General features: G+C 35.1%; 1 protein-coding gene across 2 annotated transcripts in view; it reads right to left on the bottom strand.

Moving 5' to 3' along the window:
* Positions 1–2,767: 2,767 nt before the first annotated feature.
* The window catches only part of LOC132102735 (E3 ubiquitin-protein ligase HACE1-like), a 32,916-nt gene continuing 11,957 nt past the window's right edge, over positions 2,768–23,726 (bottom strand). For both annotated transcript variants that reach the window (XM_059507363.1, XM_059507365.1), the window contains 17 exons: positions 20,730–20,826; positions 20,547–20,648; positions 20,356–20,462; positions 20,120–20,270; positions 18,886–19,193; positions 18,311–18,379; positions 15,607–15,694; positions 14,274–14,385; positions 14,088–14,185; positions 12,312–12,399; positions 11,146–11,295; positions 10,599–10,795; positions 9,569–9,700; positions 5,647–5,745; positions 5,371–5,441; positions 3,338–3,451; positions 2,768–3,123 (listed from right to left, as the gene is read on the bottom strand). In XM_059507363.1, coding sequence (XP_059363346.1) covers positions 3,021–3,123; positions 3,338–3,451; positions 5,371–5,441; positions 5,647–5,745; positions 9,569–9,700; positions 10,599–10,795; positions 11,146–11,295; positions 12,312–12,399; positions 14,088–14,185; positions 14,274–14,385; positions 15,607–15,694; positions 18,311–18,379; positions 18,886–19,193; positions 20,120–20,270; positions 20,356–20,462; positions 20,547–20,648; positions 20,730–20,826 — 2,086 coding nt within the window. In that variant the 3' untranslated portion in view covers positions 2,768–3,020. The remainder of the gene's footprint in view (positions 3,124–3,337; positions 3,452–5,370; positions 5,442–5,646; positions 5,746–9,568; positions 9,701–10,598; positions 10,796–11,145; positions 11,296–12,311; positions 12,400–14,087; positions 14,186–14,273; positions 14,386–15,606; positions 15,695–18,310; positions 18,380–18,885; positions 19,194–20,119; positions 20,271–20,355; positions 20,463–20,546; positions 20,649–20,729; positions 20,827–23,726) is intronic.

Below are 23,726 nucleotides of genomic sequence, written 5' to 3'. Positions count from 1 at the left end.
CTTGTTCAAGTAAAAGTCTGACAATGTAAATTACTGGATGGCAGCAGAAGTATGACCAAACAGTCTAACAGCATGTCAAAAGCAATTCATATAAGAGAACACACTCTGCATATTTAACGTTCTTTAAAACTATACAATCTGGCAATGTTTATTCACGGCACCTATCATCCTCCCAGCCACATACAGGGAGCAAGCAAGAAAAATATAAAGAGCGAGAGCTGCTCCTGTAACAAGAATACCAGAACATGTTAAGACTGTTGTCTGATCATGGTAAGCATCTGTGAGCACTGCAGTATGTGTCCTTTGGGGCGTCTCCATAAGGGGAGCTTGTGTACCTGCTGGCTTGCTTATTGTGGATATTTGGTTTTGCATGAACATCACAAATCAAGTAGCATCCTTTATATATAACTGATTATAACTATTCTGAAAATAAATTACAATTTTAAAATTTCAATTAAATTAATTAATTTAGCAGACACTTTTATCCAAAGCGACTTACAGTGCATTCAGACTAACATTTTTTACCTAACATGTGTTCCCTGGGAATCAAACCCACAACCTTGCGCTGCTAATGCAATGCTCTATCTAGTATGTGGGTTGTGAACTAATGACTAGGGCAATATTAAAATTAATTCATTTCGCAGACGCTCCAAAAGGGTGTCATTGAAGTGCTCTCCATTCCAGTGAAATCACAAAATGAAATGCAAACAAATACGCTACTGACAAACAGATACTATTTTGATTTGGTAATAAAAACTAATTAAAAAAAGTCTGACCTCTGTCAGTCTCGAGTTCCTTCTCCTTTATTCGTCGGCGTGAAAGTGCCCTTCTGGTGTGATCTAGGTGTCTTTTCTGTGTGATCCGCGATTTGTACCAAGGGGTCACACAAGAGGGTATGGAGAGCCATAATTTTTTTGAAAAGCACAATAACATGAAAAGTACAATCTTTATCTGTTCCATCTGTCCATTGGGGCACATGATGAATCGCACGCTTATACACCATAAGTCTGAATGTATACTCTATTTTGTCGAGCTTATTCTAGTTCCCCCTGCTTCTTGGACTCTTTCAATCTTTTTGCTTGGCTGTCATGGTGACATGTTTGGTTCGCATCTGTCCCAGCTTCGGATGAGCCCCCATGCTGAGTCGCTCTAGCTCTGGATGCTGCGTTGCCATGGAGAGCAGCTTGCAGTTACAATAGCACTGTCGTAATGGGCAGGTGATATCAAAACTGCACTTTTGCCGACTGCCAAGGGCCTCATGCACACTGTGGTAATAGTGAGCAGAAAATGATGCGCAGCACATTGTAACATGCTTGGTCGTGTTCGTCTGCTGATAAAATGCTGAGTTTAAGCAGAATAAATGAAATCTGGAATTATGTAGATTTTTGAGTGAAGTCAGTGTAATATGTACTTATTAAAGAGAGCTGTTTATTATAGAGGCATGGATTATATACCACTGCAATGGAGTGCTGTATGTTTGTAGGCCAAAACCCAAAAATGAGTTAGCATTTTATCACTTTCGGTTCCATTATTTTTTGAATGGGTTTTTTTTGGTAATTGCCTGAAATAAGGTCTGTGGAGAACAAAAGCTCAAGATATTTTCACTTTTTATTCTACAACATAAAATACATCACTATTACGTTAAGTCAAATTTTGAAGAAATGTTTAAATATATATATATATAGACTGTAAAAGTTGTCAGAAGCTTAATAGTGGTGATGTTTAAGCCATTTGACCGTGGCAACACAAAACAACAACAGTTAGCTTTGTTTGAAATAAAAAGCATACTTTAATATTTATGTCCACCTGTAAAATCCAAAGATTGTGCAGTTTACTCAGTTATTACAAGTACATAAACAAATCTGAATCCAAAATCATAATGGTTAATCAGAATAAATAGATTTAAATATCTACATTTTGACCTCAATCATTAGTAAAGATATGGTACATTCCTAAAATGATGTGTCTTCCCTTTTCAAAATCATTTCATGACATGTCCTTGTTTTACAAGAAATTATATGATTTGTTGGTGAGAATTTTTGGCAAACCTATAACATTATTTGATACTTTATACTGAATAACTTAACTACATATAAACAATTTAGACAAATATGAAATCAATAATTATTTGACTTTGCTGACAACCCCATATAAAACTACATACATCCAAGTACATGAATATATATATATGTCACAGTAGTCATGAGAGATTAAGGAACTTTTTAGACAACAAAAAGTGTGCCACAAGAGATCAATACGACAGTGTAACAGAAAAAAAAAATTGATGTAATTTAATTAAACTGCTCAAAATGACAATTTTCAATAATGTGTTGACAGTTGTGTTATGATAAAAGCTATTGATATTTCACTGTCTCACATGCATCTGCACACACATACAGTTCAAACACGGTGTGAATTGAACAGCATCAAATAATTTAAATAATACAGCCTGAAGTACACTTATTAATGTCAAAGAAGACTAACCTTTATAACAGGCCATTTGGATTCAGTCATTGTCCAATTTATTATTAAGAGTGAACCACAAGAGACCAGTCAAGGTCATACCCCCCCCCCAAAAGTAAATATTTTAATGCATAATCTATTTTTATGATGAATTAGAAAACAAAATAATTAAATTTTACTAAATAATAATAATAATTAGAACATTTACTGTAAAATAGTAGTGTATTTGATGTAATACAGAAAAAAGAGACTGTTGAAGCAATGGAAATAACAAGCAAAATGAATAAATTCTTTATGCAAAATATTCATTCTTATTTTGACTTTATTGTGTAATGTGACCTGGACATCATTTTCACATATGCAGAACCACTTCAGTGCCTGAAGTATCTTTAATTCATTACATTATTAACGGATGTCCTTGTCATAGATTTCATGTGCAAAAAAAAAAAAACTAAAAAATAAAGGCTTTTGAATTTAAGTGTTGAAGAATCCCTGAACTGAGCCATGTGTGCGTTCTGTCCACAGAGCAGAATTCTCAGCAAACGCAAAAGCCAGTGTCATGCCATGGTGTATCCGTAACTCCCACAATGCAGTGCAACCAGCAAACGATCACGCAGGACGTCCTTGCTGGGATATTCTGGGAGTTTCAGCATGTTGATACTAGGAGAGCAAAGAGATCAATGATACTACACTGTGAGAGTCAAACCAGTTTCAATACATGCACTTTTTTTTCTATTTGTTATTCTTAGTCACTCTTTCAATTCTTCAACACTATGTTCTAAAGTAGCTCTGTGTTTACAGCTCAGAAATATTAGAAGAGCCACATTGCCCTCTAGTGCTTCTATCTGAACAACACTATCCATAATTCTCTCACCATGTGCTAGAGGTAGGCAGTAGGTTTGATGTGTAGGGCACAGCAGCAATAGTGAACTTTTGCAGACCACTGCCGCCCATCAGAAAAGCAAATCCTCCATGAGGAACTCTTGAACTGTTAGAAGAAAAAATATTACTAAAAAGAGAGGCACAAATCCCATATTTTTGGCAGTGACAAATATAAGACATAGCAGATAATTTCCGTAACAGAAACACCAAACCAGGGTTTCTCTGTGTTTTAAAAATTATCAAAAATGTTCTCAATAATAAAAAAAAGCACGCAAAAAAAAAAAAAAAAAATTCTATAAGGAAAAAGAAATGGAGAGGGAAAAAGAGAGAGAAAAGATTCAAAGGAAAAAATATCAGGATGATATGGAAGCCGGTTTCACTGTGAAATAAATAAATGGGTAAATGTGACTTTTTGTCACAATTTAGACTGTTCCTTGCAATTCTGAGAAGCTTTAATCTGATTGGCTGACAAACCTTCTAAGATTTGCAAGTATTTTACACACGGCTAAAGCAGTTCCAGACATATCATGACCACATTACAGTCCCATATCACTTCTCCAAACGATTTCAGTCATTTCAAATGTCCATACAGCCTAAAACAGCAAAATAACCAAACCCCACAATGATACTGATGCAATAATGGCACTGCTTTTGAAGAAAATTTACTTGAAGTTTTGCTATTAGTAAAGACACTGTTGCTGTAAAAAAAAAAAAAAAAAAAAAAAAAGTTAGAATTGTGACAAAAGATACTAATTCATTATTTTCTTCACCTTCAATCTGTATTTTCATGTTACAGTTCAGGACTTGTGTATTAAATATTTATTTTTTAAGAAAAAGTGAAAAAGAAAAAGGCATGTTTTTAGAAAAAAAAAGTATATTATTAAAGGTACAAATTTGTAAGATATTTGCAGTAAAATATCCAAAAACCACTAGGCTAGTGTTATATATTTTGTCCAGCTTATTACTAACAATATCTCTAATGTTTTCAACTATTTGTAAATCATGAGAAAATTCCCATTCTAAGCAGTGACACGGGCCAGTGCAGTCACCTGTCAATGACATTAGTAACCCTTTGTTACTGCCTTTACTGACGTAGAAATCACATGACAACAGTGTCTGGACAAATGCGGAAGGATTAGCGTCAAGCAAACTACTAGCTTGCTTCTAGCAGTTCCTTATTTACTACTTCTTGCACATTTTATGGTGGATTGTGTTACTGATTTATGGAACATAATTACTGTTTACCATCTGCCGCTGGTTCTGTCGACAAGGACAGCTCCTGTAAACATAAGCGTACGGGCCAACCAGAAGAACCAAGAAGAGTTTGGGACAAGAGGAAAAAAAGAGCAAGGATCAATATCGGTGTTGCATTTTCTAGATGGAGAGAGCTTCGCAACAAACTTCAACTAGAAAGAGATGCCGATCTCGCTTGTGTTTTACTCGACAGGTGAGTTGTTTTGATTCGTATCTTTACAGAAAACGTATGCTAATATAACGATCAACAAGATTAGTATTATGGGGCATACACGTCAAACGCAGGGGATTTCGTCTCTAGATCCGCGCGAGGACGTGTCTGATCCATAGTCTGATCGTGTCTTTGCATTGACTTTGTATGTAATCTACTCGTGCAAATCGTTGAACTCGCGTTTGCTATGTATGCCCAATTATTTTGTTTGAATGTGCACAAGTATATCTATTTGTTGAACAAATATGTATTCGTTGAACAAGTGGTAATCGTTTTCATATCATCTGATTGATGGCCGACAGCAGTTGGGTAAAAGACAACAAATCCCATCATTCCACACTCCTTAGCGTCATCAAACCACGTGATTGTTATTGTTTTGGTAGTGCGCCCTCTAGTGGCAGGTCCTACAACCTGTACCTTTAATTTCACATTTTTTTAAAAGCCTATTTTGTACCTTGTCATAAAAATATAAATGGTCAGTAGGTCGTTTCTTACAATATTTATACAGCAATTAAAGTGATAGAGAATACAGCAAAAGGAAATAACTACAGTATACGTACCTTCCTGTAACAAACTGTAAAAGAAGGACTCTTTCTTCTTGAGTGAGATTTTCAACCACTTCCCAAAACCACTGCGAGAAATATACACAGAAGTCTCTAATCACAGCCTGGTAGATACATGTCAACTGGTATATATTTTCCTATATTATTTTAATCACCATTATAACAAACACCACAGCCGTCGTGCAGTTTACTCCTGCTAAGCTACTGTTATTAACCGTCTCTGTGAAGCAGGATAATTGTTTTGTATGTGCTGGAGCTGATGAGATACTGTACCTGTATAACAGGCTCCTGCAGGTCGTAGCCACTAGTGTACTCTGTGTTCTTCTTCCAGTCCATCACATCAATTTCAGGCATACCTGACAACAGCAGTTCCTGCTCACACAAACATAAAAACTTATCATGCCATCAAACACTCATGCCAAGGTCCCAACACATTATTAACAGGTCACACACCCATGTATGTATATGTGTGTATATATATATATATATATATGTCATGGTTGTCATGTGACACAGCAGCTACTATAGCACTGTATAACTGATATAGGCTTATGTTTTATTTATTTATTTTTCCTTTTTATTCAAAACAATTCCAAAAATGCTTAATATATCATGAAATATCTCGATTCTCAAATATGTGTAAGTAAACATGTTTTGCACCTTTATAGATTATTATTTGATCAATATATGGTGATGGAAAAAGTAGTGTAATCTATTAACTACACACAAAAACCTGACTTTTTACTTAAGTGCCATACCATGCAATAAAATATTTTTAATACGACTGAATTTGCATTTAATGTAAATTTTAATAATATTGTAAGTTACTTATTTTAACACTTTCATTTTACAGAGAGTAAAAAACATTTACATTATCAAAGAAAATTTTCATTCAGTCTAGCAAGGCACTCTTAAAAACTCCCATTAAAATCACTGAAACACTTTACATTATGAAACGAATATCTTACTTACATTCGTACGCACACCTGCACTTTTTGTTGTTTCTGGTGAGAGAATTCGCTAAATATTTCAGTCACCCAGCAAGTGAACAAAAAACAGGGTTTCAGTGATGACCTTATCTGCACGTCTCTGATTGACCATTGCATTCATAAGCGCAACATAATCGTTTCTGATTGGTTATCATGAAGCGTTGTACGAACGCGTGTCTCTGGCTCAGCGCCAGCCAGCGAACACACATTTGAATTTAGCAGCTGATGCTGTGCACTGAATGATCTAATCACACCGGTGTGATTGTATCAAATATATAAAAAATATTATTTATTATTATTATTTTTTTATTATTATTTATTTATTTTTTTGTCGTTTGAAAGCTGCATTTAAAATTCACTTGGCTCTGAAATTTGAGGGGGCATGATGCCTCTGCGTGGAGCTGTTACTTTTTATGACCTTATCTATGTTGCATGTAACATAGACATTACAATAAAGAATATGTAATGTAATAATTAGGGTTGTGCCTGAAGCCGAATACCTTATTCGGAATGGCACGGACAATGGCTTCAAAAACGAATAACGGACAAGGAATAAATCTGGCTGAGTACTCGGCTGAAGCTGTCACAGTCTGGTGTTTGCTAGATAACAGTTGATCCAGGGGATCAGCGCAATATTACCGCGCGCTCACCAATCAAACAGCCGCGCTGCGTGTCTCAGTCTCTCAAAAACCAAACCAGTTCTCTCTCTCGAGAGAGAGAGTAGGCTAATAATCAGCTTAGATACGGATACATTTTCTACTTGTCCTACATGTTTCCATATTTTTCTTTTGCTGGTTTGTTAGGCACACACACATTTGTTTAGTGAAGTTCACTAAACATTAAGACTCGCTTAAAGAGTAATGAAAATGTGCGCATTGAAAGGATTCACTCGTGTTCAAATGATCACTAAACTTTGTCATGACATCTCTCTGCTTGCATGATAAATATTATTTTAGATATGAATAATTATTTTAGTTTAACATGACATACTTGTTCAGTGATAACTACGGAAAAAAAAGTCATAACGGTCTTATCAAGTAACTGTACGACATTTTGTCCGAAAAATGTTGTGATTGTTACAGATTTAAATACTGGCTGTTACATGAAAATGTAAATATATAATGTCATAATTATAACGTTTTTAAAATGTACATATGTAATTGTTGCATAAGGCTATAAATTAATAAGTGTTTATGGATTAAAAAAAATTAATTATTTAATGTGTTTTCATTTACAATAGCATGAACCACGAGTAGTCGAGTAATTCGAGGTGTTTTTTTTTTTTAAATCGACAAGTAGAAAATCAGTAGTCTTACAACCAATGTACAACATGTATTAATATTTCATTATTGTAAATGGTAAGTTTAAGGCTATCTAGGTGTACGTACATGTGTTATGATGCTTTCATTTTGAACTCTACTGTAGAGAATAAGTGTTTATACCAAAACCAGTTTTGGGGGCCCAAAGCAGACTTTCAAAAGGGGCCCCCCATACCTACAGTTTCACCTAACCACCAGCTGCGCATCCCATCCCAATGTACATATCCTACACTGACACCTAATAGTAAAGTTTTACCAATTTGTTTTACTTAATATATTTAGCTTTCAAGATACAGATTGGAAATATTTTTCGGTAGTTGACAAATATGCAGCAAAAACGCTTTTTTGTAAAACACTATTCTGGCCCTTCAACTTATTAAGGTTGTCCGTGGAATTTAAAAACAGGATATGGTGTCACACCAGAGGACGAAGTTTTCATTGACAATGTATCAAGTTCATATGCTTTAGAAATATATGGATGAAAAAATAATAGCCAATTACTAAAATGGACAAATTATGCCTTTCTTTTTATATGGTCAAACCAGGACAAATTTGAGATTTAGCTCAAAATGTAAAATAATAATAATAATAATAATAATAATAATAAATCTATCAACAAAGCAGTTTTTATAACAATGGGTCCATGTAAAGACAAATACATTTTTAATGATGGAAATATTTAAATTTTTTATCTTGTGTAACACTGAAAATACCATGTCATATCAACAACCCGTTTAAGCAAACTAACGATTGCTTAAGAGAAATTTATCAAAATTCAGTGAGATTAATGCTTAAAGCAAAAACCTGGTTAGGGTTAAAAAACCTGGATATGAAAATTAAATTAGAGAACAGAATAATAATAATAATAATTTAATAATAGAATCATACATTTTCTGGGCTGGCATGACAGGCCAGATTAAAATGCAAAAATAATCAAATATAATTGTACACTTTGAAACAGATTTAAGCAACATCAAATTTAAAAAAGCTAAAATCTGAGACCAGACACAAGATGGGGTTCACAAGAATGAGACTAGACAAGATTTTAACACTATTTTAAGAAATCTTCAATGATGAAAAAAAAATAACCTACAGGTGTATTTGAAATGTTTTAACTAATGCGATCTCAGTTCTGCTTTCTGAGTATGCAAAAACAGGCAATACTCAAGCACTGTAAAATATCTTAAAAATATTACTTGCAGGCTATGAGTTTTTAAAATGTTTGACCTCCTATCTGAACTTTTTTCCACAAATTGATCATTGAGAAAAAAACAAAAACAGAACAGTTATTTTTTAGTCTTATTAAGTGCAACCATAATAAAATTAGGCTACTCTCCCAATATTCAAATCTAAACGCAAACAGAAACCAACATTTTCTATATTGTCTAGATATTGTATGCAGCCTAAATTTCATGCATCAGGGATATATATATATATATATATATATATATATATATGTTGTGAATTCTTCATTCTTTAGATGTTAATTTTCTCTATTTTAAAGGCAGTGTGTCAACAATGGCATATTATCACTTACACATTCTGATAAGCATGTAACTTTGTTCCAGTTTACTTGTGCATTCACTGTATTAGCTGTGCAAAAGCAAGCTGTAGTATTATGTTTATGTTGTGAATTGATCTTGTATAGACTTTGTTAGAGTGAGCTAATTAAGAGTGATCTCATTTTTATGGTCTTCAGGTCTTCCATCTTAAATCATACTAAAGTACATACTATGTTTTTTTCGCCCCACATTTCAATTTTTTTTTCTTCAGTGAGCACAAGAGAGAAAATAGTAGAGTGAAACTCCAAATGAAAAATGCAACATAAGAGCATTCAGAGAGAGAAGCAGGAGTCTCATGCAGAGATGAGAGGAGGAATCTACTGACCAGCTCATATTCATCAAAGAGCTGGATGAGCGAGGGGAGGATGAAAGTGTGAAAGCCCTGCAGGAAGGCATTGATCTGTGGCTGAATCGCTCGGGTCATCCTGAGCTCCGTCACCAGCTGCACGTACTCTGCCTGTCACACACAGAAACATGACAAATCAGACAGAAAACCCACCATCATTCACTTCTTCACAATCATGGAGAGAATGCTTTGAACTCAATAGTCTGAGTGACTAAAATGAAGGTAATTTTCCCAAATAAAACGATACTTCATCTCATGCTAGTGTAAATGATATAAAAAAAACTGTTTATATTTTTCTAAAGTACTTTTGATTTCATGAGTAATTTTTTTTTTTTACATTTTGTTTAAAAGACTACTTTGATTTCAAATCTATACATTTTAGTCTATTTTAATAATAAATTAATGAATAAATAAATACAGTAAATACATAAATTAGGTAACTGGCTCATTTAACCCAAGTGTTCTGTAAAATTGATTCCAATACTGTGATTTTAGAATGTTGCTAAATTAATAATGAAATACTCAAATTTCCACAAAAATAAAGTTTAACTTCAGAAAGATTTTTTAAATGTTACAAATTTTAAAATATTTTTTTTTAAATGTTTTATCTAATTATTTATTGATGTATTTATTCATTTAAAATACAACAAAACCAGTGATACAGTGAAATGTTATTACAGTGAAAAAGTTCTATTTGACTTTTTTGAATTTTCAAAAAAAAATGTTTTTTTAATTATTTCATCATTACTCCTTCGGTGTTACGCAGTCTTTCAGAAATCTGCAGATGTGCTGCTCAAGAAACATTCCTTATTATGATCAGTGATGAACACAATTGTGCTGCTCAGTAGTTTTGTGGAAATCGTGACTGTTTTTCCAGGAATCTTTCATGAATAAAATGCTGCTGTTGCCTACTGTTTGCATTACATAAAAAAAAAAGAAAAGGAAAAAAAAACACTGAAACACGTCTAAATATAAGTAAATAAACAAAAACAAAACATCTATAAGTCACCTTGTTGTCTTGGGTGACCTGAATGGCAGTTCCTCCTGGTTTGAGAGGAACCTCTTCCATGGTTCCAAACACATCTGTTTCTACAGAAAACGTGAGCTCAAGGCCAAGGTCACTGATGTCATTGTCCAGAATCCACTGCAGATTTTTTGCATACTCGGGGTCAATGGATGACACATCCTGATAGCTCACTGGGATGCCTGCAACAATCAAACACAGAAACACACTTTTACACATAAAGCATGTAGCAGACTCTCCTGTTAATGACTGTGTTTACCAGAATATGGCTTTAATCAAGTTGTTGCAGTTGGGTTAACATGTTGACATGAGATTTTCTGATTTACAAATGACTTTACTATTCTTGTGCTTGTAAACATGATCAGTGATACTAATTTTATGGACTACACTTAATTAAAACATCAACTGTGTGTCTATACAAGTTCTAAGATGTATGAATGCATGCAAAAAGAAGAATTACAAACAGATCAATGTAAATAAAAAAATACCGATACAGAATTAATATAAACACTATGTGAATGGAGTGGGTTACCCAGTATGTGCTTGTAAAAGGAGCGTGTGAAGTAGATGTTCACCAGCTGTCGGTGATAGAGAGCCAGACCCAGGATTTGACCAGCAAATCCAAAGTAGTTCAGATGATCTGGGTTTACAGAAGAATTGCTGTTGGGTTGAAACGTGGTACCTGTTATAAAAGCAAAAAGAAAAATAATGCACACATAAGCATACAAAACATAAATATAAACATTTCAAAAACACAGTGTATCTGCATTAATGTATTAATCCCAGAGGAGATGTGTTATCTAAAGGCAGAGACCCACTATCTGATGTCGTTCCAGCTTTTCAGTCATGAGCTTCATTTACATAGACAAAAGTCAGATGCAATGACCACATCTCTCAGCAGGAGGATGTTAGTAGCCCAGGCGACTCCATGTTGAGCTCATAGCCCTGCAGACCCTCAGCCAACATCAAGCTTCCCCCTGGCAGTGACCAAAGAGCTTCATTACACACTGATCTTTTGAAAAGCCATTGTCTGGCTCAGATTGTCACATGGAAAAAGCAGACTGTTCCATGGCGGGCTCTCCTGCACTTCTGTTGTTAAAAAATTTAGATTTTCTTTTCCTGTTAAATATGCAAATTTAATTTGCATTGTTATGGTACAGTTACTGTTGTTCAGCGACTTTTCATGTGTGAAAATCAGTCATTTCAATAGGGGATCACAGAACTTTGTGTGGGAGTGAAAAGATTTCCCCACGCAGATTTCCAAATGAGATCAACTTCGCCACAAAATGGTTTAAATGTGATTGCACCTATAGTATTTAAACACTTTGAAACAATGCGACTTTAAAGGCACTGACACATTTATGCTGTTTTCATCTTAATATGAATCCACAAGATCAGGAATTTCATGGGAGGGTTAACATTCCCAGAAAGCTTGGATGGTGAAAGTGACTTGTGAGTTGTGTCTCATACATTGCTACACTACAATAGAGAATGGAGTTTTGCTTATGTATGACCACACACACACACACACACACACACATACCTACTCAGGGCATTACATGAATTACATCCTTATCTGTCCATTTCCATATTAACCGATGAGTATGATAGGTCATTAACAGAAAAGAGTGGTATTTTAATAAGGAAAGCTGATAGGTGCAGCACCCCGACCCGTATTGTACATGAAATTTAATTTACCATCAGCTGATTGTGTAAACAGTGCATAGTCCGGGTTGATGATCTCATTGGACAGAATGTCAAACCACTCTCTGACCACCCCCTGACCCTAAGAAAAGGACAGAATAAAGTCAATCATGGCATTAATCCTAGATCTACTCCACTGCAGCAAAATCTCAGAAAAAAAAAACCCTTCAAAACTTGGTAACATAGCCAATATATGCATAATATGCACAAATATGAAGCTATCACAAATACACTCTAGACACAAAGGCACTTGGTGCCTTCTAAGATACCTCATTTTGGTCAGATGATAGCCAAAGCGAGGCTGGTTTAGATTTAAAAATAATTCCCAGTAGAAAATATTCTTATATTTTATTGAATAGTAGAGTTTTATTAAAAAAAAAACGTAATTACGTCCCACGCGTAATAAACACACCTGCCTGTAACAAACCATTTTCACATTTACAAGATTGTCAATTGCAGACGTTGTCATAGTTTGGTAAAATTCTACAGTGGTGAATGAGAGATTACTACAAAAATGAAAAGCCATTTTTTCCATTTTGGAGAGTATCCACTGAACGCAAACAGAGCATGTTGTTCTGCATCAGCCGCTCCACGCTGATAGATTGTTTTCGTTCAAATCAAAGCACAAACAACATAGAAAACGTATCCCCGTGGCGCAACTGACACCGAACAACATACGCTTTTTGCGTCAGAGGCGCTAGGAGGCAACAATTATTTTTTTTTTTTTGTTCTTTTGTGAACAAAAAGTATTCTTGTAGCTTTGTAATATTACGTTTGAACCTCTGATGTCACATGGGTTATTTTACCGATCTCATTGCTACGTTTCTGGACATTGATCGTGGTAGTACCCTTGCTGTCTATGGAAGGGCCCGAGAGCTTTCAGAAAACATGAAAAATCTCTTAATTTGTGTTCGAAGATGAACAGAGGTCTTACAGATTTGGAACGACATGAGTGGGAGTAAATAATGACATAATTTATAATAATTTTCTATTTTGGGTGAACTAACCAATTAACAGTTGATTTGGATCACATGTTAAATTAAATTAAATTTATGCTTTTATCCAAAATGACTTACAGTGCATTCAGGCTATCAATTTTAACCTATCATGTATTCCTGTGCCTCATAAACCACATTATAGTCTTGATGGAATCTCTTTTGAGGTAATGAAGCTGTTTTCTGATAGCACAGAACTAGTTCTGTAAACTACCTTACAGTCAGATTATCAATTCATTAAACAATAAGCTGCTTCCTCACAAAAGTAGTTAATTCAGCACACTGATGCTTCTACTCCATTGACATCCATTCATAAACCGTTTGTCTCCTTGCTAGTGTACTGCTGTATTGCTACTTTTATTTATTTTTTATCGATTTCTTTTTATTTCTTGAAGACTTTCATGAGGTTTTTCATGTGTGGTTTATTAGGGTTGGAACTAATATCTGTGGGAGGCCCCTTAAAATATGATACATCCAAAATCGAACACTTCCCTACATGTCCGAATTCATAGTTTTCGAAAAACAGTAGGCGAAAAATGCCCAGATAACCTACTTCCATCCGGACTCTTAAGTGTGGCATTGATGGACACTTTACTATCCCATGAGGCCACAGGAGAGGATTTATGAATGACAGATAACTGACAATGGTAGGTCACACGAGAGAAACAACTTGGCTGATGTAGTACGTCCTAATTCCATTCATACTACTTATATTCATATACCATACAGAACATACTTTTTTGAAGAGATTCCCGGGTGAAATATTCAAGCTTACCATTCCCTCTTCACCATGGAACCGCACCGCAATGCCTTGTTTGAGTTTCTTATTGGAGGACTTGGATACAACATCACAGCTGCTTCGGAATAATGAGTCTGAAATACAATGATAAAAAATAAACGAAGGGCGTGAAGGCTGAAAGATGAAGGCTCTTTTAAACAGATAATCCAGAAAATGTCCTACCTCTGTGAACAAGAAGAATATCATTTTCATTCACTGGCCGGTGCACCATATCGGAGTCTGGCTGTCCAGCCAGAAGATGTTCATAAAACCACTCACACCTGTCTTTAAATGGCTGAGGAAAGAGAGGTAAACAAAGATCTATTAAAACATAATTACATTCATTAAACCCTGTTGCACAGCACTTACATCCCTGATGAACAGGCCGGAAACATATGAATGCTCACAAGCACACAGCCCCACTGATCTTCAACTTCAGTAGCCCAAACTAAATATTATACCAGCCATTTTATTTTATTTTATGAGGTTTGCAATTTATGCAATCATATTAACATGTCAGCAGTTTTTACACACTGATTTGTGATTTTTGTGATTTCTTTCAAGTGAAAATTAAATACATTATTAAAACTAATACATAAAATCACTACACCAGGGTTGAAAACTTAAAAAGTAAATTGAATTGTCACTCAAAAGAACCTAGCTAGTTTGCGCACGGATATCACATTTTGAGCAATACAAATATTTTTAGTAATATTATTGTTAATAATAAAATACTTTTTGTAATAAGTGAAAAATTATCTGGCAACAGAGCTGTGCAAAAATAAGAAATAAAAATAAATGTGGGGCACAGCTTAAATATTTCATTTCTGACATAATATTTTGGCAGTATTAATAATCAATTCTGTAAGCATGTCTACTGATTTTTATCAAATGAAAATTAAATGTACAACATTAATAAATAAAATAAAACCTATACTAATATTGTTATAATAATAATAATAATAATAATAATAATAATAATAATAATAATAATAATAATAATAATAGATGGGGAAAAATCTAGCAACAGAGCTGTGCAAAAAAATAAGCTGAAACACAACTAAATATTATATTTTTGACAATTAAGTTCAATTTAAGTTTACTTTAGTTATTAAAATATCCTTAAAATTTTCATACTGAATGGTATTCAGCATTTAAAATTGTACAGCAGTGCCATAATTTGAATTGATAAAACCTTGAGAACATAAGAGATGGGACAGCAGCACCAGGAGGGGTACAGATTTGTTGTATTAAAAATAATTGAAAACATTATTTTCATGTAATGTTAATTTTAAGTTAGATGCCAGTTTATCAGACATACAGTATACATACATCTAATACATTTAGATGAAATATTATGAAGACAAATATTTTACTCTTAAAAATAACATGTCATTTTCAATTCCATCGAGACTCCTTTTTTTTTTATTGGCCCCTTTGGAAACTGTGGGGCCCTGATGAAGTCCACATCAGTGACAGGATCTGATCAGCTATTTCAGTGTCTCGTCATGCTTACCTGTCCTTTAATAATATGCATGAAACGGGACATGATCTCAGGGCATTCCAGCAGGAAGTGGAAATGGTTAAAGATGATTGTGGGATTCCTGAGAACAATAAATGAGCAATTTTGAGAAACTGTTTTGTAAGCAAAGGCCTAAACATGTTTATGTGCATAGCACACATACATACACACCACAAGCCTTAAACAGTCCCTCCAGTCCCTAACATTTGAGGAAAACCAGCACTAGTGCCATTAAATTCTACCGGCACCTGACAGTAAAGCACTCACCTAATCACACAATCATGTACATCTCAGAGACATCTAATGTCTGCATTTACATATGCAAGATGTATTTTTAAGAGTGCTTGCTCATCTGCAGTACGTCTCTAAGATGTTTCCTGTCAGATGTCAAACAGACATTAGAATGCATGTAAAACTGCTTCTGAGACCTTTATCAGAGTACACAGCAGATGATTCCCAGATCTTTAGCAGACGTCTTACACATGTAATAAATATACTACATCTGATAAAATGTACTTTTATTACTGTCATTCATAATGTCTAAATCTAATTTAATGAATACGAAAAAATATATGCTATATTAGGGAGTAGAAATGACCTATAAGTACTTCTCTGCAGCCATCTACTAGTGGTTAATATATATATATATATATATATATATATATATATATATATATATGTATATATACATCTTTATTTTTAAATAAGTGTTAGCTTTCCTACATTATAAAACTTTTAGTTTTATAAATAGGGTAAACCTATTAAGGATTAACAAATATCGTCACATTAAAAATAACGGTAATACTTAAAGCATTGAAGTGCTGGGAAAAGTTGTGTGAAGCATTAAAAATCACTCGAAAACATTAGAGCATTTCTGCCACAAGTTGTTCCTCTAGTTTACTGTTAAATCCATGTTTATTGAACAATGTTTTTCCTGGTTTCCACATCAGTGGCGTTTGTTCTGATATCAGCTGTAACAATTCTTCGCTGAATTTGAATGCTTCTCACAAGATTTCACAGAGATGTTGATTCTGTGGTGAACTCGACTGCTTTCTTCACTGTATCTCCCAGTTCTGTCCTATCTATGATATGTTGCTGCCTTTATTACTGTGCTATAGATTCAAAAGAAACGTCTTTTAGATTTCTAGATGTAAAATACTGAATGTATATACTTGTTTTTTCAATGTATTTTACAACAATACAAAGAGCAATGTGTAACATTTTACCAGATTTTAGACTTATGCCCTTTTATTTGTAATATTTCAATAGATTTGATAAAATTATTGTGCTCCAGTGTTTTTTCTAGAATCTAAAATATATTTTGCTGCTGAATTATTTACCAACCTAGTTTATAACAATAATATTTTTGTAATCGTTTATGATTATATATTTTTTTTCATTTGTTATTTTTCAGATTGTGAATAATACAAAAGAATGATTATCAGGTCAACACAGAGAAGTATAGAAATTCTATATTGAAAAAAAAAAAACCTGTGCTGGTATCGGATTGGATCGGTATCGGCAGATACTCAGAATTTTAGGTATCGGATCGGTTCTGAAAAAATAGTATCAATGGATCCCTAGTTACTAACCAATGGGGTAAACAGCTGCTATCTTGATGACGCAAACGAACCACAGTTCGGACCCAAATAAAATAATATGAATGCAGTCCAGCAGAGGCAGGAGGAAGGGGAGCAATCGAACTCGGGTTTGGACCATGTAAGCGAACCAAGTGTGAAAGAACCCTCAGTGTAAATATTGCGTCAAAATCAAATAAATTTGAAGAATTTCTCTACTGCAGCTCAACCAGGTCTCCACCCATTCATCGATATTTGTGATATCACAAATCCTGGATGACATGCGTTTTATTCCAAAAAAGTCATTCGTTGTGGTTTTTGAAAAGTGAATTCTGTTAAATAAAATATTGCCTTTTGAAGTGGACTTCGAGCTTTGTAACTTTCTTTTTATGATCAAACAGCAACATTACTGACTAACTAAAGTTGAAAAAGTGAAAAAGCCTAATAGGACCCCTTTAAGGTTTATAGGAGAAGTCTACCTGAAATTTAAACTCTTATCATTATTATCTACTATTGTACCATTACTCATCCTTGTGTCATTCCAAACTCATGCATGTTTTGTCATTTTTAGTAGACATTTTGAAATAATTTGAATGCAGCTCTTTCGTGGTGCATCTAGTCCAAGAGTTTGAAACCAGAATTGGTGTGTTTAGTTACTATGAGATTATGAGATGCCATAAAAAAATTAAAATTAAAATTGCACATGAACACATAAGCTTCCATGGAGGAGAATATTTAAGTTAATAAAATGTATTTTAGGTTAATTTTGTTTATCACATACACTACTGTTCAAACGTTTGGGGTCAGTAAGACTTTTTGGTAACACTTTAGAATAGGGAACAAATATTCACTATTAACTAAGAGTTCTACCTGAACAAACTCCATAACTGCTGCATATTAATAGTTAATAAGGTAGTTGTTAAGTGTGGGTATGGAGTTGGATTAAGGGATCTAAAACATGCAGAAAAATGCATTAATATGTTTAATAACTTACTGACCCAAAACTTCTCAGTGCTAGTGTACATCATGTACATCTACAGCTAGAATGAACAGATAATGTCCTTTTTTTCTCCTCTTATTAAATAAATGCATTAAAATAAATAAAATTGCTCTCGACTTACCTCGTCACAAAACACTTGAGCACTTCGTCATGTTTACAGACAAACTCGATGAATCGAGGGGAGGTCATGCTAGATATCAGGGAAGAAAAAAGAAAATAAGAGTATGCAGGGTCTCAGACTTGCCAATGACAGTCTATTTATTATGCATTAATTAAAGAGTGATTTAATGGTCTAATAACATTACCATTAGAATGGCAGAGGGGTCAGGGTAAGGAGACATTATGAACACTCACACCGAATGAGCTCATGAGTAGACGTCTATTAAAACAGTATTCTTGGATCTCCTGTACTTCCCATAAACTTTACAGGGGAAGTGAAGCCACTTCACCACTTTTAAAGTTCACATACTTTTATTGATGCTTTTATCCAAAGTGGCCCACAGTGCATTTAAACTATACATTTTTTCACTATGCATGTTCCCGCTGGGAATCAAACCCATGACATTAGCAATGCCAGCACCATGGACAAGATCTCATAACTATTGAGATGTACGAACAAGCTGTTCTCTGCAGTTTAGTTTCTAAAATTGTCTGTGTGAAGTGGAAAGAAACTTTAAAGTTTGAGGTCAGTCTTACCCATGTGGCATCTGACAGGAACAGCACATGTAGAAGGCCTGGATCACAGCGCTCAGGCGATTGGCTATCATAGAGATGACATCCTGACCATCAGCATAACCCTCCGGAGTCTTCATCATCGACTTGGCGTCCAGCAACAGTGGGGGATTTTCGCTGGCAACGGAGGGATCGACCTCCTGGTTTTTCAGGAAAAGTGACGCAATGTCATTTCCTGAGGATGAGGTTGTTGCGTCTGTGCTCTCCTTATCCATCTCAGTGGAGATGAGGACCAGCCATTCTTCAAGAGAGTGCCACAGCAGCTCCAGAGGCTAGACAATAACACGAGAGAACATCACTTTAACAAAGATGTGCTGTACAAGACCAGAGCATGAGACAGCTTTAGTATTTCCAATTGTGAGAAACGATTTCATTCTACAGCAGCCTGCATGTTCATCTATGCAGTTTTCGACGCTAGGGGGATGTGATATATTGATATTTACCATATATGCTATATGACACTGTGAATATCTGTCTGATCTTATTAGAATTATTGTGTTGGGACTTCCATGAAAATGTTAAGACAGATATTTTAATAATATCTCAGGCTAAAACATCAACTTTAAATATGTCAACAAATTTGGCAGTTTTGATTCATTTTCGTGAATCAATTCTTATATATAGTCTCTTTTTGACACAGACTCAAAAATGTTCACTGAAGTCTCTGCGTGGAAGTTGGTTTAAAACGGTTTAGTAAATATGAGAGCTGAGAGAAAGGTGCGGCAGCGGGGCGACCCTCCTGCCTATGGCTGTGCCCCGCGCGAGCCTCTTCACGCGGGTCGCGGCAAGCGACGGAACTGAGACGGCGCCAGCGCCAAAGTCCCGTTAAAAGTATGACGTTACAACAAAAGCCCAGTTGACGGCACACTTCAGCTTTGTACTCCGAAACATAAACTGTGACAGTTCTTTCACCCTCCATTACTAGCAGCGAACTACATTAACGCTAACATTAGGGGCGTGCTCTAATGCTAGTATTTTCTGACACTCAGGATTTGTTCAGAAATGAAGAATTTCCATCTAGCGGTCGGGAAATTAACTCAAAATGAACTGCAATGAAATAAAATGAACTGCCATTAATCTTATATGATTTTTAATTGTTTTTTATAAGTATCGATATACCGTTTTTGAGATTCGATACAGTATCGCCAAACAAAATATTGTGATACTCGTGTGTATCGATATTTTCTTGCACCCATACCTTAAACACCTGGTTACGTGGTGTCTTGTTTCCGTTGTAACCCATGTCTTTCCCGTTGTTTGGGGAGGACGGCCCAAGACAGAACACATGACAGAAGATCCGGATTATTCGGAGCAAACTCTTAGTTTGGACCTCAAAGTTACTGGACAAACTGAATGGAAACAGAGTGAGAAATACATTTGCTTAAAGGAAGTTCTAAGTAATAAAATTCCTCAAGAATTGTGGATAACACACACCTCAGAAGTTTATGTCCATTAGTGGTGGCCACCTCAGCCAAGCTGGTCAACATCATTTGATAGCTGGAGTCACTCTGCTGTGAAACATGTTCTAGAACCTGCCTTAACTTAAAAATCATATTTAAAATGTAAAAAGACACTTATGTACATAAACTCATCAAGAAACATAGATGGGGGGAAAAGAGACATACCATGTTCTCTTTAAAGTCATCATTCTGGGTCATCTGTATCAGTGTCTGAAATAGTCTGCTATGGTGCTGGATGAGAATTTCACATGTTTCACCATAACCACCCTAAAAGTAGTTACACATTAGTAACCTGCGTATGAATAATAGTATGAGTGTGTGGATATAATGTACGCATGCTGCATTCACCTGCACACACAGGTCAAGTGGTGTAACTCCATTCTTGTCTGGCAAATATTTGGCTCCCCTGAGGAGCAGTATCTGTGCGGTGTCCCTCTGACCATGACTGCAATACAATGACAAAACCTTGTAAATTGTATGAATCTCAATGTCTTCCATTCATGGGAACAAGTTTAGATCCCAGTTCTTGAGTGTATCAAGACCACGGCAGATTTGAATGAATGAAGTGAATGATGACTATGTTAACGACAAACTTTGTTCTGATCCTCACACAAAGCTATCAAAGTTGCTTGGAAGCCTTGAGTTCGAGGTCTGGCTCAAGGTCTTTCCACAGTCTGGTGTCCCTCTATACTCTTCTGTTGCTTCCTGCCTCTCTCCATTATTACTATTAAGGCAAGAGTGCTGAAAAAAAACTCAAAATGGTCCTGGATGTAGCACACAAGTCATATGGATTAATGCCAGAAAGTATGCAAGTATGCATAGCATGCACTCATCCATGAAGTAGGTGAAGAGCTACCTTACCTAGCTGTAAACATGTTAACAGTTAACTGACTAGCTCAGCGACATTCTCTTTATATCAGCAGTTGTCAATGTTTCCAATATCAGTATTTCAACTACAATATCCAAAGACCCCCTAGACCTAGTTTTGTCTTATCGGTTGAAACACAACACTTGAATTAGGGATGCACGATATTAGATTTTTACAGATATCCAACATATTTCAACTAATTTTGGCCGATAGCCGATATCAATATACTTGATTAGATTAATTAATTATGGAGAAAAATAACAAGTTAAAATTATTAACGGATTTAACACACTTGGGCAACAACTTACTGCGTGATGAAGCCTAGAGAATATCCCTAAAATTCAAGATATGGGGCAAAACGCCAGTTTGAGATTGTGTCTCATATTTACATCACATAGTTAAGAAATATCACACGAGAAGTAGGCTAAGTGCAATATCACATGAGTGCAAATATGATACTCATCTTATACAACCAGAAGATAAAGACAAATCAGAACTGAATGAATCAGCCATTTGAACAAATCAAATGAATGAATGAATGAATGACTCTATGACTTAATCATTAAGACATTTACCACTAGGGTTGTAATGGTATAAGATTTTCACGGTATGATAATCGTCTCACGGTATACAGTTTCACGGTATACGGTATTAAACAATCAAAACAGGTTTTTTTTTGGGGGGGGGGGGGGGGGGGGGCAGCAGTCACAGGCATGACAGGATGTGCAAAAGCCACAGACACACACACACACAAAATGCTTTCTCACTTGAATTAATGGGATTTTTGTCTGAATAAAATGCTAGTGGAAGGATTATAAAATGAATAGATGTGATTACGATTATTTTATAAAATGAAGAGAGCGCGCCATACATTTGAGATCAATTTACTTTGTTGACTGTTTCCTATCCCGCACGGAGCCCGCTGAACGCACGCTTTAAATGGTTTTGTGGTGCTCGTTGTTGTATTTTAAAACACAATTGCAATGTTTTCAACTGACATTATGGCATATAAAATAAAATGATCCCAAATGTAACTGTGGCACGCGTGTGACTGCTGTGCAGTAAGTGAACCGCATCCATCGGTCGCTGCTGCAGCAAAACACTGTTGCTCACATTAATTTGATCCTGCTGGATTCTGTTCTAGAAAATGTCAGATTTAGAATTTTTGCGGTAGGCCTAGGCTATTTGTTTTTAAAAATCCAGCATACAGTGCATTAGATCATGACAGCGCGTGCGTGCAGATGAAGACGAGCGAGCGCGGCTTTGGCTAGATTTATTTGGAGATTACTGCTCATGTCTCATTCGGCACAAATCCAAAATTTTCCATATTCGCAATGTATTTGAATGTTAAATTACATTATTTATAATGTAAACTATTTACACATTTGCACATACACAGAAAAGATGATCCTCTTCATATGAGCAAAAATGTGATTGGCATAACAGCAGCAGGGTGAACCGAAATACTACGGTCCATTTAAACTGACCAGTGTAACCTTTTAAATGTTAAGTTGACTGTATTTTATTTTGATAATGAACAGAATGCGATGTAAGTTTGAATCGCTAGAATATGTGTGCTCTAGGCTCCGGCGCGATCGAAACAGCTGAGACAGAGAGAGAAAAAAAAAAAACACAGGGTTAGGAAATTGTTAGATGACCAAGCCTCTGGATGCCGTTCGAGATATAGACTTCATTAATGTGGCTTAATTTGTTCTGGTTTACTGGTTTCTTTTCTTAAATCTTCTAATTTCGCAGGTTTATTTTATTATCTTTCTCTTTTAATCGCATCTCTTGCTGTGTGTGGTGAAGGGAAATTAAAGATTTCATGAATTAATAATTCGTTCGATTTATTAAGTTGTTCCCTTATTTCAGTTAAATCATGGGTTATTTAGGAAACAAAATTAACGAAACATGGACAATTGCAACAAATTAATAAATCGTAGGAATGAATTAAGTTTTAGGAATAGTCTCTCTGTCCTGTGTCCCGCAGCCCTGCAGAGCACAGTTATCTGATGAAATGACTTAGTTACTACATTTCTATTGCTTTTCATGTTGAAGAACTTTTGTGTTGTTTCTATTTTAATGTACTTTTAAAGTTTAAATCACATTAAAAGCTTAATTAGTACACTGTGAATGAATGATGATACGGTCAACGTAACTCACAGCCGCTCGCACGTGTTCTGCACATGAGCCGCACGCAGCCCAACATTAAATCAGTTAACCTTTATCAGCCTTAATCGATCAATCTCTTATCGACAATTATTTTAAAGCATGTTTTTATTCAAATTTCATTAATCAAAAACAAGAAATTTTACCATTGATTATTTATTAGTTTAATAACTTATATTTATCATTAATAATTAAGTAAAATAATAATTAGCTAGCTACTGTAAATTCATTGTCATGACTGGATTCTGTGCTTCACTCCGCATCACAGAAATCATAATGCATTAACCTTAAATTATAAATGGGACATA

The sequence above is a fragment of the Carassius carassius genome, chromosome 24 (genome assembly GCF_963082965.1).
Source record: "Carassius carassius chromosome 24, fCarCar2.1, whole genome shotgun sequence".
NCBI lineage: Eukaryota > Metazoa > Chordata > Actinopteri > Cypriniformes > Cyprinidae > Carassius > Carassius carassius.
This window is presented reverse-complemented; position numbering and strand designations above follow the sequence as displayed.